The sequence below is a fragment of the Balaenoptera physalus genome (genome assembly GCF_965194825.1).
Source record: "Balaenoptera physalus genome assembly, chromosome: 11".
In the NCBI taxonomy this organism is placed as follows: domain Eukaryota; kingdom Metazoa; phylum Chordata; class Mammalia; order Artiodactyla; family Balaenopteridae; genus Balaenoptera; species Balaenoptera physalus.
Window position 1 is genome coordinate 65,823,828 of NC_138896.1, and position 18,514 is coordinate 65,842,341.

General features: G+C 38.0%; 1 protein-coding gene across 2 annotated transcripts in view; it reads left to right on the forward strand.

Moving 5' to 3' along the window:
* The window catches only part of ULK4 (unc-51 like kinase 4), a 545,664-nt gene that overhangs the window by 411,486 nt on the left and 115,664 nt on the right, over positions 1-18,514 (forward strand). For both annotated transcript variants that reach the window (XM_082412745.1, XM_082412746.1), the window contains one exon: positions 11,509-11,694. In XM_082412745.1, the coding sequence (XP_082268871.1) occupies positions 11,509-11,694 (186 nt within the window). The remainder of the gene's footprint in view (positions 1-11,508; positions 11,695-18,514) is intronic.

Below are 18,514 nucleotides of genomic sequence, written 5' to 3' on the forward strand. Positions count from 1 at the left end.
TCTTCTCTGAAAATAAATATTCCCTTATAATTTTGGCAAAACACTGTACTAGGCAATATTTTTAAAATAGAATATAAAATGAGAAAGGTTTTGAAATGCTGCATTGTATTATGCGGGTTGAATAAAGGGAAGTAAACAGTACAACTGTGATTTTCAATTGTTTTAAAACAGTTTTTAAAGTTGAAGTATAAGTTTACTTTGAGATATATCCAATTTGTGTGTGTGTTTATATTTGTTATCTCATCTCTCCCACAGAGCATTTGAGTTTGCTAGTGAGAATGTTTGCTATCAAGTTAGGGTTGTCCGGTAAATTACAAGATACCAAATGGATATACTTACACTAAAAAAGATAAATTGTTTATCTGAAATTCAAACTTAATTTGGGTGTCCTTTAAAAAAAAAAAAAAAAAAAAAAAAAAAAGGTCTGGCAATCCTAAATAGAAAACATGAAAAAAACAATGAAGGTAAGATAGGTTGAAGTTTCTGTACAAATATGAAGTCTAACATAATTGCTAAAGTTGGGCCATGGTTTTGGCCTTAAGAGTCCTGGTTGCCAGACAAAATTGAGAATATAATCATTTACAAGATGTACCTTGCCCAGTAAGTGGGATGAGTAGTGGGGTGAGAGTTCTTTGGGGCAAAAAACATATTCTAGTTTTTAGATCTGAAAGAACACTTTTTTTATGGGTCTCCATTAAAGGGATCCTTTGCGATGGGGGTGATGGTGGTACTATCTACCCCTTATTGAGCATTTATGAACTAGACAGTGTTTTTCAAAGAGAAGTTTTTGATTATATGAAGTCCATTTTACCTTTTTTTTTTCCTTTTGTGAATTGCACTTTTTGCATCATATCTAAGAAATCTTTCCCACGTCCAAGGTCAACAAATTTTTTGCCTCTGTTTTCTCTTAGAAATTTTACAGTGGTAGGTTTTATATTTAGGTCTATCAATATATATTTTTTAAAGAACCATATGAGTTTCAGGGATTCCTGAGGATTCTGACTTCTTTCATTTAGTGTGGATGTTCTTTGGTGGTTCTGAGCTACCTTAGCTAACCCTAGAATTGACGCATGCTATCAACTATTTTGAGTTAATTCTGGTACGTGGTAAAAGGTCTAGATTGAAGTTTATGTTTCTGCATATTGTTTGAGCACATTTGTTGAAACTATATTCTCAACTGTATTGCCATTGCACCTTTGTCAAAACTCAGTTGTATTTGTGAGGGTCTAGTTCCTGGGCTCTGATCTGTGTCTAACTTTATGCCAGTGCCATACTGTTTTAATTATTTCAGCTTTATAATAATGTCTTGAAATCAGGTAGTATTATCCTTTCAACTAATATATACATGTATAATATAAAAACTTAGAATCAGTTTGTTGATTTCTACCAAAAAAAAAAAACCTATTGGGGTTTCGATTGGGATTGCATTTAGTCCTAATTTGGGGAGAATTGGCATTTTAACAAAATTGAGTCTTCTCACTCATGAACAAGATATATCCCTCCAGTTACATGGATCCTCTTTAATTTCTCTTGGCAGTATTTTCTGGGTTTTAGTGTACAGGTCTTTCATCTTTTGTCAGATTTATCCCTAAATCTTTGAATTTTTTAAATGTTATTGTACATGATTTTTTTTATGAGTACATATTATAATTATTTGCTGTTGGACATTTAAATTGTTTATAATTTTTTCACTTATAGCATTGCAATGAATAACTTTGTACATGCAGATATACTCACATGTGATTATTTCCCTTTAAAATTTTTTAAAATTATATTTTATTGAAGTGTAGTTGCTATGCAATATTATATAATGTTATGGGGGTAAAATATAGTGATTCATAATTTTTAAAGGTTATACTCCATTTATAGTTATTGTAAAATGTTGGCTGTATTCCCCATGTTGTACAGTATATCCTTGTAGCTTATTTTACTTTTTAAAAATGATTTTTTTATTTTTTAGTATTTATTTATTTATCTATTTATTTATTTATTTTGGCTGCGCCAGGTCCCAGTTGCAGCATGTGGGCTCTTAGTTGCAGCCTGTGGGCTTCTTAGTTCCAGCATGCAGGCTCTTAGTTGCGGCATGCGGACTTCTCAGTTACGGCTTGCATACTCCTAGTTGCAGCATGTGAACTCTTAGTTGCGGCATGCATGCGGGATCTAGTTCCCTGACCAGGGTTCGAACCCAGGCCCCCTGCACTAGGAGCACGGAGTCCTACCCACTGGACCACCAGGGAAGTCCCCCTTGTAGCTTATTTTATACCAAATAGTTTGTACCTCTTAATCCCCTACTCCTATTGATATATTACCCCTCTTCCCTCCCTCTCCCCATTGGTAACCACTAGTTTGTTCTCTGTATCTGTGAGTCTGCTTCTTCTTTGTTATACTCACTAGTTTGTTGTATTTTTAAGATTCCACATGTAAGTGGTATCATACAGTATTTGTCTTTCTCCATCCCACTTATTTCACTGAGCATAATTCCCTACAAGTCCATCCATATTGCTGCAAATTTCATTCTTTTTCTGGCCAAATAGTATTCCACTGGGGGTGTGTGTGTGTGTGTGTGTGTGTGTGTGTGTGTGTGTGTGTGTGTGTGTGTGTACATTTATTTATTTATTTACTTATTTACTGCCTCTTCTTTATCCATTCATCTGTTGATGGACATGTAGGTTGCTTCCATATCTTGACAACTGTAAATAATGCTGCTATGAACATTGGAGTGCATGTATCTCTTCCATTTAGTGTTTTTGTTAACTGTGTTAAACTAATTTATGGGGTCTAGTGGATTGTTTGTGAATTCCATTGGATTTTCTACATCGAGAATCATGTCTTCTGCAAATAAGCAGTTAAGTCTTCCTTTCCAATCTGGATGCCTTTTATTTATTCATTTATTTTGGCCTGACTGTGCTGACCAGAACCTCCCATGTTGAGCGGCAGTGGTGAGAGCAGATGTTCCTATCTGTCTTTCTGATCTCAGGGTGAGGCATTCAGTCTCTGACATATTTTTTATCAGGCTAAAGAAGTTTCCTTCCACTCCTTGTTTGCTGAGTTTTTGTTAGAAATAGGTGTTGAATATTGTTAAATACTTTTTCTATTGAGATGATCATATGGTTTTTCTTTTTTAGTTATTATGGTGTTATGGGTTGACTGTATCCCTCAAAAAATATGTGTTAAAATCCTAACCCCCCAGTACCTCAGAATGGGACCTTATTTGGAAATAGGCTCATTGCATGTGTATGTAATTTGTTAAGATGAAGTCATACTGGAATAGTGAGGGCTCCCTAATCCGTTATGACTGCTGTCCTTATAAGAAGATGGCCATATGAAGCCAGAGACACAAGGGAGAATGCAATGTGACGATGCAGGCAGAGATTGGAGTTCTGCTGCCACAAGCCAAGGAACGTCTGGGGCTATTGGAGGCTGGAGGAAGCAAGGAGGGATTCCCCCCTGGAGGCTTCAGAAGGGGCATGGCTCTGCCTTGATTTCAGACTTCTAGCCTCCAGAACTGTGAGAAGATAAATTTTTGTTGTTTTAACCCACCTAGTTCGTGATCCTTTATTATGATGGTAGCCCTGGGAAATTAATACATATGATTTATTACACTGACTGATTTTTTTGAACATTAAACAGACCTACATTTCCAGGATACACTCTAGTCAGGATGTATTGTCTTATTATTATCCTTTTAATATTTTGTTTGATAATATAATATCCTTTTAATATTTTATTGTTCCTTTATTTAATATTATTATCCTTTGATTTGCTGTAATTTTGTTTAGAATTTGTGCATCTGTGTTCATGTTTTGTAGTTTACTTTTTTATACTGTTTTTGTCTGGTTTTGGTATCAGGGTACTGTTGGTCTCAGCAAATGAGTTGGGAAGTATTCTCTCCTCTTCGTTTTTCTTGAAGACTCTGTGCAGAGTTGCTATTGTTTTTTTAAAAAAGATTTATCAGGAAGTAATTTGTACCTTTAACCCCTGTAAAGTGCACAGTTCACTGCTGTTTAGTATTTTCTCAGAGTTGTGCACCATCACCATGATCCAATTCCAGAACATCTTTGTCTGAATGTTCAGAAAGGAATTTCATATTCATTAAGAGTCACTCCCCATTCTCTCCCCTCCAGACCCTTGTCAATCCCTAATTTACTTTCTGTTTCTATAGATTGGCCTATTCTGGATATTTCTTATATATGGAACTATATAATATGTGGCCTTTCTCTTAGCATGATGTTTTTTCCAAGGTTCATTCATGTCTGTAGCATGTATCAGTACTTCATTCTTTGTTTTGGCAAATAATATTCTCTTGTATAGATACACCATAGTTGCTTATCCATTTATTATGGACATTTGGGTTGTTAACACTTTTTGGCTATTTTGAATAAGGCTGCTGTGAACAATTGTGTACAAGTTTTTGTATAAATGTGCTTTCTTTCTCTTGAGTAGGTATCTAAGAGTGGAATTGCTCAGTCCTATGATCAGTCTGTTTAACCTTTTGAGGAAATACAGAGTGTTTTACAAAGCTGCCATCAGCACCAGCAATGTATGAAGGTTCTAGTTTCCCCACACACTCACCAACACTTGTCATTATCTGTATTCTTAATTATAGCCATCCTAGTGGGTGTGAAGTGGTATCTCATAGTGGTTTTGATTTGCATTTCCCTGATGGCTGATGATGTTGAATATCTTTTCCTGTGGTTATTGACCATTTATATACCTTTTTGGAAGAAACGTCTATTTTCTTTGCCCTTTAAAAATTATGTTATTTGTCTTTTTATTACTGAGTTGTAAGAGTTTTTATATTGTGTGTGTATGCAAGTCCCTTATTAGGTATTAGATTTATAGCAATTTTCTCTTATTCTGTGGGTGGTCTTTTTACTCTCTTCATGGTATCATTTACAGCACAAAATGTTTTAATTTTGATGAAGTCCAGTTTATCAAATTTGTTTTGGTTGTTGCTTGTGCTTTTGGTGTCATACCCAAGAAACCATTGCCTAACCCAAGGACACAAAGGTGTAATTACTCCTATGTTTTCTTCTAAAAGTTTTATATGTTTAGCTCTTGTATTTAGATATTTGATCCATTTGGAGATAATTTTTGGATGTGGTGTGGTGTACGGGTCCAACTTCGTTCTTTTGCGTATGGCTATCTAGTTGTCTCAGCACCATTTGTTGAAAAGACCATTTTTCTCCCCCCGCCCCATTAAATTGTCTTGGCACTCTTGTTGAAAATCAATTTACCATAAATGTAAGGGTTTAATTTTGGGCTCTAAATTCTATTCCATTGATCATTATGCATGTCCTTATTCCAGTACTACATTGACCGGATTACTGTAGCTTTGTAGCAAAATTTGAAATTGGGAAATGTGATCCCTCCAAATTTATTCTTCTTTTGTAAGTTTGTTTTGGCTATTCTTAGTCCCTTGCATTTCCATATGAATTTTAGGATCATCAATTTCTGAAAAAAAAAAAAAATCCAGCTGCAACTCTGAATGCTTTTAATCTGTAGATCAGTTTGGGGCATGTTGCCAACTTAATAATGTTAACTCTTCCAATCCTTGAACATGGAATGTTTTACCATTTATGTACCTTGTTTAATTTTTTCCAAGAATGTTTGTTTTCAGTGTACAAGTTATGTACTTCTTTCAACATTAGTTCTAAATATTCTATTATTTTTGATGCTATTGTAAGTGAAATTGTTTTCTTAATTTAGTTTTCAGATTCTTCATTGCTAGTGTATGGAGATACAATTGATTTTTTTATTGGGGTATAGTTGCTTTACAGTGTTATGTTAGTTTCTGCTGTACAGCGAAGTGAATCAACTATGTGTATACATATATCCCCTCTTTTTTGGATTTCCTTCCCATTTAGGTCACCACAGAGCATTAAGTAGAGTTCTCTGTGCTATACAGCAGGTTCTCATTAGTTACCTATTTTATACATATTAGTGTATGTTGATCTCATATTCTACCACCTTGCAGAACTTGTTTATTTTTATAGTAAAAAAGTGGATTCTCTAGGATTTTCTGTATGTAAGATCATGTAATCTGCAAATAGGGTTTGCCTTTCTAGATGATTTTTCTTTCTTTTCCTTGCCATTTTGCCCTAGCTAGAACTTCCAATGTAGTGGTGAATAGACCTGGCAAGAATGGACATCTATCTTGTTCATGATCTTAGAGGGAAGGAATCCACTCTTTACCTGTTAAGTATGGTGTCAGCTGTAGATTTTTCCCTAGATATCCTTTATCAATTTGAGAAAGTTCTGTTCAATTTATAATTTGTTGAGTTTTTTTTATCCTAAAAGGGGTTTTAATTTTGTCAAATGCTTATTCTATGACTGTTGAAAGGCTCTTACAATTTTTGTCTTTTATTCTATTAATATTGCACATAACATTGATTTTTAGATGCTAAACTAGCCTTACATTCCTAGGATAAATCCCACTTGGCCGTAGTGTACAATCCTTTTAGTATGTTGCTGAATTTGGTTTGCTAACACTTTGCTGAAGATTTTTTCATCTATATTCATAAGGGCTATTGGACTGAAGTTGTCTTTTCTTGGAATGTGTTTGTCTAGTTTTGGGATCAGGGTAGTACTGGCCACATAGAATGAGTTTGGAAGTTTCCATTTCCTTTAGCTTTCTGGAAGAATTTATATAGACTTGGTATTACTTCTTCCTTGAATCTTTGGTTGAATTCACCAATAAAGCCATCTGGGCCTGTAGTTTCCTTTGTAGGAAGGTTTTTAACCGTAAATTCATTTTCTCTAATGGATAAAGTGCTATCCAGGTTACTTGTGTCTTCAGAGTGAGCTTTGGCCTGCTCTCTTCTCTCTGGTACTTTGTCCTATGAACTCTAGCTGCTTTGGTTTTCTGAGACTTTTCACTCTGTCTCCTCAACTTAAAAAATCTGCTGGCATCCACCTCAGTTGCCGTCCCTGTGCTTAGGCCTGGTGGCCTCGTAAGCCTCTGACCTGGGACAAGAGTAGAGCTCACCTCAATTGTTCTCCGTCCCTTGGGCATCACTGTCCTACATTACCTGATGTCTAGTGTCTTAAAAACCATTGTTTCGTGTATTTTTCTGCTAGTTTGTTTTTGCAAGCACTTGGGTATATTCTTATCCTGTTAGTCCAGGGAAGATGGAAAGATTTGTATACCATCACAATCTTTTTGGTAGTGGTGGGGCAGGGCACAAAAAACAAAACAAAACACAAACATTGTCAAGTTTACAAGGATCCAAGAAATAAACCATCTTTGAAATTATTACTTACGATAAGCATCCTCCCATCATTTCAACAATGAAGCAAAACCAACTCAGAAATGAAGAAATGTTAAAGTAGACTGAAATAGAAGCATGAATGCCTGTGCCTATCTCACTAACTACCCAAAAGCTATGAAAATAGAGAAAGGATTAAATATCTTACAATCATGGGAGAATGGAAGGAGAAGCTGTTAGTGGAAAAGAAATTTTGTGCAGTTACTAGATGATAGAAAGCAGATGGAACTGAACCGAAATAGAGTGAAGAAACCTATCACCCAGAACATACATAGGAAAAAACTAACCAGAAGGTAGGAACCGATGCAGATGATCTATAAACTCAGAGTGGAAAACTGATGGAGGCCCTAGGCACTTACCAGGCTAATTGAAGATGCACATTTAGAACAGGCAGGCCTGTCAGTCCCCTTCCCTTATTCATTTTGCTCTGCTTTATTGCAACATAATAGGTCAAGAACTGCACTGTAAAGAGAATGAACTGTCTATCTGGTGTGATTTCTAGTATGGGGTTATGCCCTAGAAAGAAGCATTGTGGAGTTTGAGGAAATCATAGAACACAGACAGAGGAGGCAACTTGAAGAAACAGACATATACAAATGCAAAGGAAATTGAAGTCAGCTGCCTATAATAATCTGCCCAATCTTTCATTCATAGAATAGAAAGCCAAGGACCACCAGACATTTGGGGAAGCATAACAGCCAGAAGGAGAGAAAGCAAGGTGAATAAACAGCTGAGCACAAAAGAAAGTTGATAGGAAGTGTAATGGGTTGAATTGTGTCCGCCACAAAAATGATATGTTGAAGTCCTGACTCCCAGCACTTCAGAATATTAAACCTCATTTGAAAATACTGACGGTCTAGATGTAGTTAGTTAAGATGAGGTCATACTCAAGTAGGGTGGGCCCCTAATCCAATATGACTGGTGTCTTTGTAAGAAGACAACCGTGTAAATTCAGACACACACAGGGAGGAAGCCATGTGATGGCGGAGGCAGAGATGGGAATTATGCAGCCGCAAGCTAAGAAATGCCAGAGGTTTCCAGCAAGTCATCAGAAACAAGGAAGAAGCAAGGGAAGATTCTACTATGAGTTTCAGAGGGAGCAGGGTCCTGCTGTTTGATTTTGAACTTCTAGCTTCCAGAACCGCGAGGTAATACATTTCTGTTGTTTATGCCACCCAGTTTGTGGTACTTTGTTATGGCAACCCTAAGAAAATAATATTGGGAGTAAAAGAGAATTTAATAATTCTTAATGAAAACATAAAACAAATGTTCAAGTAACCCACAGGAAGGTTAAAGAAAGAGAAAGGGAATCAGAAAAATAAGAAGCAGGGAAAATAAACAGAAGACAATAAAATTGCATGTTAGACTTAAACCCTAGCATCTTAATATTTATCATAAAAATGTAAATGGTCTAAATGCACCAATTAAAAGACAGAGATGACTAGAATGGATAACAAAACATGGTCCAACAGTATGTTGTCTACAGAAATCTCCCTTCAAATATAATGATACAGGCAGGTTGAAAGTAAAAGGCTGAAAAGTATATACCATGCAAATATTAATTTTTAAAAAGCAGGAGTGGCTGTCCTAATATACATGTTAATTTCCTGATTGTGATCTTGTACTATAGTTATGCAAGATGTTTCCATTGGGGAAGTTGGGTGAAGTATGTGTGGTATCTCTTTGTATTGTTTCTTACAATGGTATATGAACCTGCAAATATCTCAAAATAAGATTTATTCACATGCAAAAGAATGAAGGTGGTCGCCTACTCATACCATATACAAAAATTACCTCAAAATGGATCAAGACCTAAATGTAAAAGCTGAAACTATAAAGTTCTTAAAAATAAAATGTAAGAGCTAAAACTATAAAAATTCTCAGAAGAAGCTTAAATCTCAGGACCTTGAAATAGGCAATGGTTTCTTAGGTTTGACACCAAAATCACAAGGAATAAAAGGAACAGATAGGGACTTCCCTGGTGGTCCAGTGGTTAAGACTTTGCCTTCCCATGCAGGGGGTGTGGGTTCATTCCCTGGTCGGGGAGCTAAGATCCCACATGCCTTGTGGCCAAAAACCCAAAAAAACATAAAATAGAAGCAATATTATAACAGATTCAATCAAGACTTTAAAAATGGTCCACATCAAAAAAATCTTTTAAAAAATGGATAAATTTGACTTCATCAAAATAAAAAATATTTTGTGCTTCAAAGGACACTATCAAGGGACTTCCCTGGTGGTCCAGTGGCTGAGACTCTCTTATGCGCCCCCAACGCAGGGGGCCCAGGTTCGATCCCTGGTCAGGGAACTAGATCCCACATGCCGCAACTAGACCTGGCGCAGCCAAATAAGTAAATAAATATTTTTTTTAAAAAAGGACACTATCAAGAAAGTGAAAAGGCAACCCACAGAATGGGAAAACATTTTTGAAAATCATGTATCAGCTAAGGGATTTGTATTTAAAATATATAAAGAACACTTAGACTCAATTCTAAAAAGGCATATGACCTATCTTAAAAAGTGGGCAAAGTATCTGAATAGACATTTCTCCAAAGACAATATGCAAATGGACAATAAGCACATGAAAAGATTTTCAACATCATTAGCCATCAGGGAGGTACAAATGAAAGACCACCATGAGTTACCACTCCACACGCACTAGGATGACTGTAATTAAAAATATAGGTAGGGCTTCCCTGGTGGCGCAGTAGTTGAGAATCTGCCTGCCAATGCAGGGGACACGGGTTCGATCCCTGGTCTGGGAAGATCCCACATGCCGCGGAGCAACTGGGCCCATGAGCCACAACTACTGAGCCTGCGCATCTGGAGCCTGTGCTCCGCAACAAGAGAGGCCGCGATAATGAGAGGCCCGCGCACCGCGATGAAGAGTGGCCCCCACTTGCCGCAACTAGAGAAAGCCCTCGCACAGAAATGAAGACCCGACACAGCCATAAATAAATAAATAAATAAATAAAAATTTTAAAAAAATATAGGTAATAACAAGTGTTGGTGAGGATGTGGGAACACTGGAAACCTCACGCATTGCTGGTGCTAATGGCAGCTTTGGAAAACAGTCTGGCAGCTCCTCAAAAAGTTACACATAGTGTTATCACATGACTCAGCACCTCCACTTCTAAGTGTATACCCAAGAGAAACAAATACTTGTCTGCACGAAAACATTTGCACACATGTTCACAGCAGTGTTATTCATACTAGTCAAAAGGTGAAAACAACTCAAATGTCCATCAACCGATGAATGGATAAACAAAATATGGTATATCCATACAATGGAATATTACTCCATAATAAAAAGAAATGAAATACTAATACATGCTACAGCATGGATGAATCTTGAGAACATGCCAAGTGAAAGAAGCCAGTCAGATAGGGTCATATTTTGTATGATTTCAAGTATCTGAAATGTCCAGAATAGGCAAAGCCAGAGAGACAGAAAGCACGTTAGCACTGGGCAGGGACTGGGGGTAGAGAGGAAGAGATGACGTGAAGGTAACGGTTACAGGGTACAGGGTTTCTTTTTCAGGTAATGAAAAAATTCTAAAATTGGTTCTGTTGGTGGTTGCACAACTCTGAAAAATACTAAAAACCATTGAATGGCAGATATACGTTAAATGACTGAATTGTATGTCACAGGAATTATAGCTCAACAAAGCTATTAAAAATAAAATAAAACTTTAAACATTAAAAGGTTAAAATGCTTATGGTATGATTATTATTTCATAATATACCTTTTAATACAGAAACAATGCTTTCTCTCTGCCTGTTTAGTCAATAATGATTTGGAAACAGACAAGTTCAAACTGTTTCTTAATATCTTCTAGAAAGTGGATTTTCCTAAACAAGTTAAGTAAACAAGAATGTAAGGGTTGTGCCTCGGAAAAATCAAACTGTTTCCACATCTATAGATGCACATACACCTGTATGAATATATGCATATATACATATGCATATAAAATATATGTTGGTCTTTTGCTTGCCACAGGTCATTCATCACTAGGGATTAAAGAAAGGACTGCAGGATTTCCTTCTGATTTTGTGCTGTTAGCCTTGTTTGAGTTACTGTATGCATTTTGAAAAAGATCCATTCAAAAAAATACTCCTTTAATTCAACTTTGTACTCAGACTGACGTTCTATCCGTTACGCCAAATTTTACCGTGGTTCTTGAGGAATACCAACACCATCTTCAGTTAAGCTTAAGTCGTCCAATTTATTAATTTTCAGCTTCCTAACGAGGATCCTGAAATTTTTGAAGTTTCATCCAAGTGTCTGTCTATCCTGGTTCAGTTGTATGGAGGGGAAAACCCAGACAGCCTGTCTCCCGAAAATGCAGAGAATTTTGCTGATTTACTGACATCCAAAGAGGACCCGAAGGAGCTAAAGCTTCTGTTGAGGATTCTCAGAAGAATGGTGAGTCCACACAGATCCTGGGGCTTGGGTGGGCGGCCTCAGTGGCGGCCAGTGGACGGGGAGTAGTCATTTTCTTCGACCTAGTTTCATTAAAGAACTCGCAGTTACCTTTCCCCGTAGTCACCTACTGTTAACATTTATCATAGTCTGCATATCTACCTGCATATACAAGTATTTTTCCTGAACTGTGAGAGAGTAAGTTAGACACATTGTCTGCTCACCCCTTAGTATGTGAGTGTGTATTTCCTGATGAAATGGATGTTCTGTTACTTAACTACAGTTATCAAAACCAGGAAATTTAACATTGATACAAATCTTTTACTCATCTGCCATCTGTATTCCAGTTTTGTCAGCTGTCCCCATAATGTCCTTTATAGCTTGTTTTCTGGTGTCGAAACCAGTCCAGGATCATGTATTTTAGTAGACGTGTGCCCTTAATCTGGAATAGTTCTGCAGCCTTTCTTGGTCTTTCATGACATTTCTGAAGAATGGGCCAGATGTTTTGTAGACTCTCCCTCAATGTAGGTCTCTCTGATGTTTTCTGGACAATTGGATTCAGGTAAGCCCCAGAAGAAATACTGTGTTCTTCTCAGTCCATCAGATCCAGAGGCTTATGATGTCTGTTTGCCCTTTACTGGTGATGTTAATTTTGATCACTTCATTAAATCAATGTGTTGTTGTTATTTTTAAATTTTTTAATGGTTGCAAAAGGGAGATTTTCAAACTTGCAACGTTTCTAACCCCCAGGATGGTACTGTAGGAAAAATTTTCCCTTTCGCCCCATTTATTTTTTATTTATTCTATTTTATTTTATTTTTTGGTGGCGTTGGGTCTTCGTTGCTGCACAAGGGCTTTCTCTAGTTGCAGCGAGCGGGGACTACTCTTCATTGCGGTGCACGGGCTTCTCATTGTGGTGGCTTTTCTTATTGCAGAGCACAGGGCTGTAGGTGCGCGGGCTTCAGTAGCTGTGGCTCACGGGCTCTAGAGCGCAGGCTCAGTAGTTGTGGCGCACGGGTTTAGCTGCTCCGCGGCATGTGGGATCTTCCCGGACCAGGGCTCGAACCCGTGTCCCCTGCATTGGCAGGCAGATTCTTAACTACTGAGCCACCGGGGAAGTCCATCGCCCCATTTATTTTATTTTTAAAAATATATATAGCTGATGTTTACTTGAAAGTACTTTTGAAGACTGACTTATTTTCTTTTTACAGTCGATCTTGTTCTGCTGCTTTCGAAGGCCGTTATTTACAGCAGCTGTTGTTGAAGTTAGTAGAGGAGTGGAGGTCCCGTTAGTCTGTGTCATGTTCTGGCTTGTCAATCTGTGTTCACTTCTAGATCCAATTATACTGAGGGGTCCTTTGGCAGTGGAGGCTATGGATGCTTCAGAGAGTTGACTTCAAAACAATTTTTATGCTAGTTTGATAGACAGCTGCAGTACGTGACCCAGCTAAATCTGCACAGCAGGTTATGGGTGACAGAACTAGAACAGAGATAGAGAGTTACCCCCCTCGCTGCTACATTACGCTTTTGTACAGCCAGACCTCCCAACCGCAGCAATGCTTCCTGTCTAGTGGAGTCATTCCCTGAGTAACCGGATGATGACACAATCTAAGCGAGCCTCCCAAAGTGTAGGATAAATACTTCTGGGGACAGTAGATCTTGCGCATGGTACTCCAACCTAGCACTAGATGACACTGAATCACATAGTAGGGCAAATATTTCCTCTTCCATTTTATTTTGATCTTTCTGATGATTTAAGGTGAAAGTCTCAATTTGCTACTACTGTGTCTTTAACACCTCTCGAATCCTTCAGAATGTCCCTTTTTAACAGAGAGGAAGCCTCTCAGGTGACTAGCTTTTTCGGTAGAGATAAGATATTTCTTTCAAAAAATAGTTTTATTCATTTAAAAATGGTGAGTCAATGTGAAGTCAAGTACTAGAAAATACGGTAATATGAGTGATATGTACATGTGGCAGAATCGTGTGTTTGGTACAGAATGACAGAAGCTTGGGGATATTGACCTCACATCTGACACAATTAATTTTATAGAGATTCACCATCTCGTATTTGAAAATCTTAGGGCCAGATTTAGTTTGGAATTTATAATTTTCAGATCTTTTTGGTATGGTGCTTATACTATATATGATATGACTCCATAGCAGTCACCTGGGGTGGTACCGTCGTCAAGCGTGGTGATATTTCTGCTGCAAAGTGTATGAACATTCACACCAAGTGGGTAAATAAAAACTATATGTGACCCCATGTGGGTTAGGTCCGGTTTTGCCACCAAATATGTTTTTGAACCAAACTTAAGAAAAAAAGTTTTGATTTTCAGAGCTTTCTAGATTTTAGAATTGCAGAGAGATTATGGACCTATCTTTGGAATAAATTACATCATTTTTAAAAACCAGGTTAATTTAATCATGCAGGAAACAATTAGACCCCAACTTGGTCAAAGTAACCAGACTACACCATCTTTTAGTTAATTTTACTGTCTGAAATGATTTCCGTATAGTTTCTGACCTGCCACATATAAGGCCAGGTAGGTTTTGTTTGTGGAAGAAAAGTTGAATCCAAGTGACTTTATCTGTGTATGTGAAAATAGAAGTAGTTTCTGGTGCTGCTCATCTGTTTTTTTTTAAATTGTAGTAAAGTAAACATAATATAAAGTTTACCAGCCATCTGTGATAAGTGCTTTATAATCTTTTGAAAACTTTCTAAATTACCCATGGATGGGTCAGTGTTGGGTTCAAGTGGTGCAAAACACACAGTCAGGGATTCTGGGCCTTGAACTTGCCTACCCTGAGGCTCGGTTCTGCTTAAACTTAGTACTGAGTTCAGTACGTTTGGAGAAAACAACAGCAGATGACCCAAAGAGTTGTATGATGCCAGCGCCCACTCCCGGACTGATGTGGTCCTTCCCCTCTCTCTCGCTGCGTCCTGTCCTCACCTCCGTGGTTGCCACTGTTTTGTAACTGTCAGCTTACCGTCTGTTCTCACCTTCACATTACCCTTGTTCAGGGTAGCGATGTGGTCTTTTTCAGCGTGTTATAGTGTCTAGCCCATGAAAGGTTGTCAGCAGATGATGTTTCTAACTGTGTTAAGGACTTCTGGTGAATTATCTCATTGAATCTTCACAGCTACCTTAGCGGTCAGCTCCAGTGATTGCTTCCATTTATAGGTTAAAAGCTAAGGCTCAAGGAGCTTACGTAACACTCCCAAGGCCACCAACTAGGACTCGGCAGAGCTGGGACCAGCCAAGCTGAACTGACCCTAGCTTGTGCTCTTGCCAAGTAGCTAGGCACCTCGCTGCTGCTCTGTCCAGTACTGATCTGGACTCCGAGGGCATTCACTAAGCTGAACTTGACTGAATTTCGATCCAGAAGGCACCTAAGAGATTCATTCTTTCATTCATGGGAAAATAATAGAGTTATTACTATGTGCATCCTCTACACTGGGGGAACTAAGACAGTAAGATATGCTCTTCCTGCTGCCTGTTCTCAGGGATCCCTAACTGGAGCGAGAGAGAAACGCCAGCTTCATTATAAAGCAGAATGCAATCAGTGCCACGCTAGAAGAGCCAGCAAAGTTCCACAGAAACATTCCCTTTGGGGAGGAGATTGGCCGGGACGTGGTGTTTGAGCAGAGTGTAGAAGGATGTGTTGGTCATCCATGCATGGACCAGGAAGAAGCACATCCTGAATAATGGCCCCAAAATCCACCGGGCTAGACTGACAGACATAAGAAATGGACCAGGAAAGGCCAGAGGGTACCAAACATTTGGAGTTTGGACACCGTTGTTAGAATTAGGAAGTTCTGGTCTCTGAAACCAAAGGACAGTGGTAGCATCTCAATTGAATTCAAGTTATGTTTACAGTGAAATAAAGCTTTCTCACAGTGCCCGGCATGTAATTGGTGTTTATTAAGTATCCACTGAGCTGAGTAAGAAATATCTATAAAATCTCTTTTTGTTATTGGCAATTGTTCATTTTTGCTCTTCAGTGTATATTGTGAGCTCATTTGAGTGCTTTGTAGATGCACAGGCCAGAATGAGAGGGACCTTAAAAGGCATTTAGTTGTTCCCCAGTCTGATGCTTCAGTCCCCTCCACACTATCCCTGCCAAGTTTCTTAGAAGGGGGTGAGATTGGATAGGTAGATGCATAGAGGATGGGAACCTGGGAGATAGAAAGAATGTGAGCAAAGATTTCCCGTGATTTTAAGGGGGCTGGCGTCTCAGGCTCTCCTCGATGGCCTGGGGGAGCCAGACTTGATAGAGAGGCAGGGAGCAATTTGGTTTTGTTACCTGAATCAGTAATTGGATTAAGGAGGCTTGTTAAGTGCAGCCTTCTGATTATAAGAAGTTAAGGAGGGAAAGACAAGCTCTTTAAGGACCTACCTCAAAGGACATTTATTAAGTGCACACTCCTTCTGGGAGCAATTCTTTTTTTCTTAATTGAGGCAAAACTGGCATATAGCATTATATTAGTTTTAGGTGTACAAGATATTTCTATATATTGCAAAATGATCACCACAGTAAGTCTAGCTAACATCCATTGCCATACATAGTTATACATTTTTTTCTAAGATTTACTTTCTTAGCAACTTTCAAATATACGATGCAGTATTATTAACTATAGTCACCATGCTGTACATCACATCCCAATGACTTATTTATTTTATAACTGGAAATTTGTACCTTTTAATCCCTTCACCCATTGTACCCACTTCCAGCCCCTCACCACCAATCTATTGTCTGTATCTATGAGCTTGGCGTTTTCTGTCCGTTTTTTTTTCTTTTAAGATTCTACATAAAAGTGAGACTATGTGGAATTTATCTTTCTCTGTCTGACTTATTTCACTTAGCATAATTCCCTCAAGGTCCATCCATGTTGTCACAAATGGCAAGATTTCTTTTTTTTTTTTTGCTTGCACCGGGTCTTAGTTGCGGCAGGTGGGCTCCTTAGTTGCAGCTCATGGGTTCCTTAGTTGTGGCATGCGAACTCTTAGTTGTGGCATGCATGTGGGATCTAGTTCCCTGACCAGGGATCGAACCCGAGCCCCCTGTATTGGGAGCATGCAGTCTTATCCATTGCACCACCAGAGAAGTCCTAAGATTTCATTCTTTTTTATGGCCAAATAATATTCCAGTGTGTGTGTGTGTGTGTGTGTGTGTGTGTGTGTGTGTGTGTGTGTGTGTGTGTGTTGTGTATCAAATTTTCTTTATCCATTCTTCTATCATTGGACATTTAGATTGTTTCCGTATCTTGGCTATTGTAAATAATGCTGCGGTGAACATTGTGGTGTATATTTCTTTTTGAATTAGTGTTTTTGTTTTCTCTGGATAAATACCCAGAAGTGGAATTGCTGGGCCTTATGGTAGTTCTATTTTTAATTTTTTGAGGAACTTCCACACTGTTTTCCATGGTGTTTGCACCAGTTTACATTCCTACCGACAGTACACAAGGATTCCCTTTTCTCCACATCCTTGCCAACATTTGTTATTGGTTGTCTTTTTGATAATAACCATTCTGACTGGTGTGAGGTAACATCTTCTTGTGGTTTTGATTTGCATTTCCCTGATGTTTAGTGATGTTGAGCATTTTTTCATGTACCTGCTAGCTATCTATATATCTTCTTTGGAAAAATGTCTATTCAGGTCTTCTGCCCATTTTTGATTCAGATTGCCTTTTTAAAATTAAGTTGTATGAGCTCTTTCTATTAATATATTTTGGATACTATTCCCTTATAAGATATATGATTTGCAGATATTTTCTCTCATTAGGTAGGTTGCCTTTCATTTTCTGGACAGTTTCCTTCACTGTGCAGAAGCTTTTTAGTTTGATGTAGTCCCACTTGTTTATTGCTTTTGTTGCCTTTGCTTTTGGTGTCAGATCCAAAAAAATCATTTCTAAGACCAGAGTCAAGGAGCTTACTCCTTATGTTTTCTCCTAGGAGTTGTATGGTTTTAGGTCTTATGTGCAAGTCTTTAATACATTTGGAGTTAATTTTTGTGTGTGGTGTAAGATAATGGTTCATTTTCATTCTTTTGCATGTGTTCAGTTTTCCCAACACCATTTATTGAAGAGACTGACCTTTCTCTATTGAATATTCTTGGCTCTTATGTCAAAAATTAATTGAACATATATACATGGGTTTATTTCTGGGCTCTCTATCCTGTTCCATTGATATATTTGTCTGTTTTCAATGCCAGTACCATACTGTTTCAATTACTATATCTTTGTAATATAGTTTGAAATCAGGGAGTGTGACGCCTCCAGCTTTGTTCTTCTTTTTCAAAATTGCTTTGGCTACTTGGGGTCTTTTGTGGTTTCATACAAATTTTAGGATTGTTTGTTCTATTTCTTTGAAAAATGCCATTGGAATTTTGATAGAGATTGCACTGAATCTGTAAATCACTTTTGGAGCATTTCTAAAAACAAGAGGGTTCTACTCTGTGAGACTGTCTCTTTTTAAGCCCTGATTGAGGAGTGCCTCTTTCCCCAGAACTGAGCAAGCCAGGATGATTTCAGAGAGGGCAACCCCAAAATACCCTTGGCCCTACAGTTTCTAAGGCCATGTAGTGAGCCTGTCTGTGACCGGTAAACTGTGGTTGTTAGAGAGCCGTCTTAGGAATAATGTGGCAGATTCCTCCCTATGAGTTACACAAAAGGCCCTTTCTTGAAATATCTGTTTCAGCTCCCAATCTTGTGACTGTAACTTTCTAAAAGCAGAATTTTCACTAACAGATGAAAGAAATAAGATGTTTAATTTGTGCTGATGGGGTTGGGATATGTTTTGCCCCTAGGGTACTCTTCCTTATT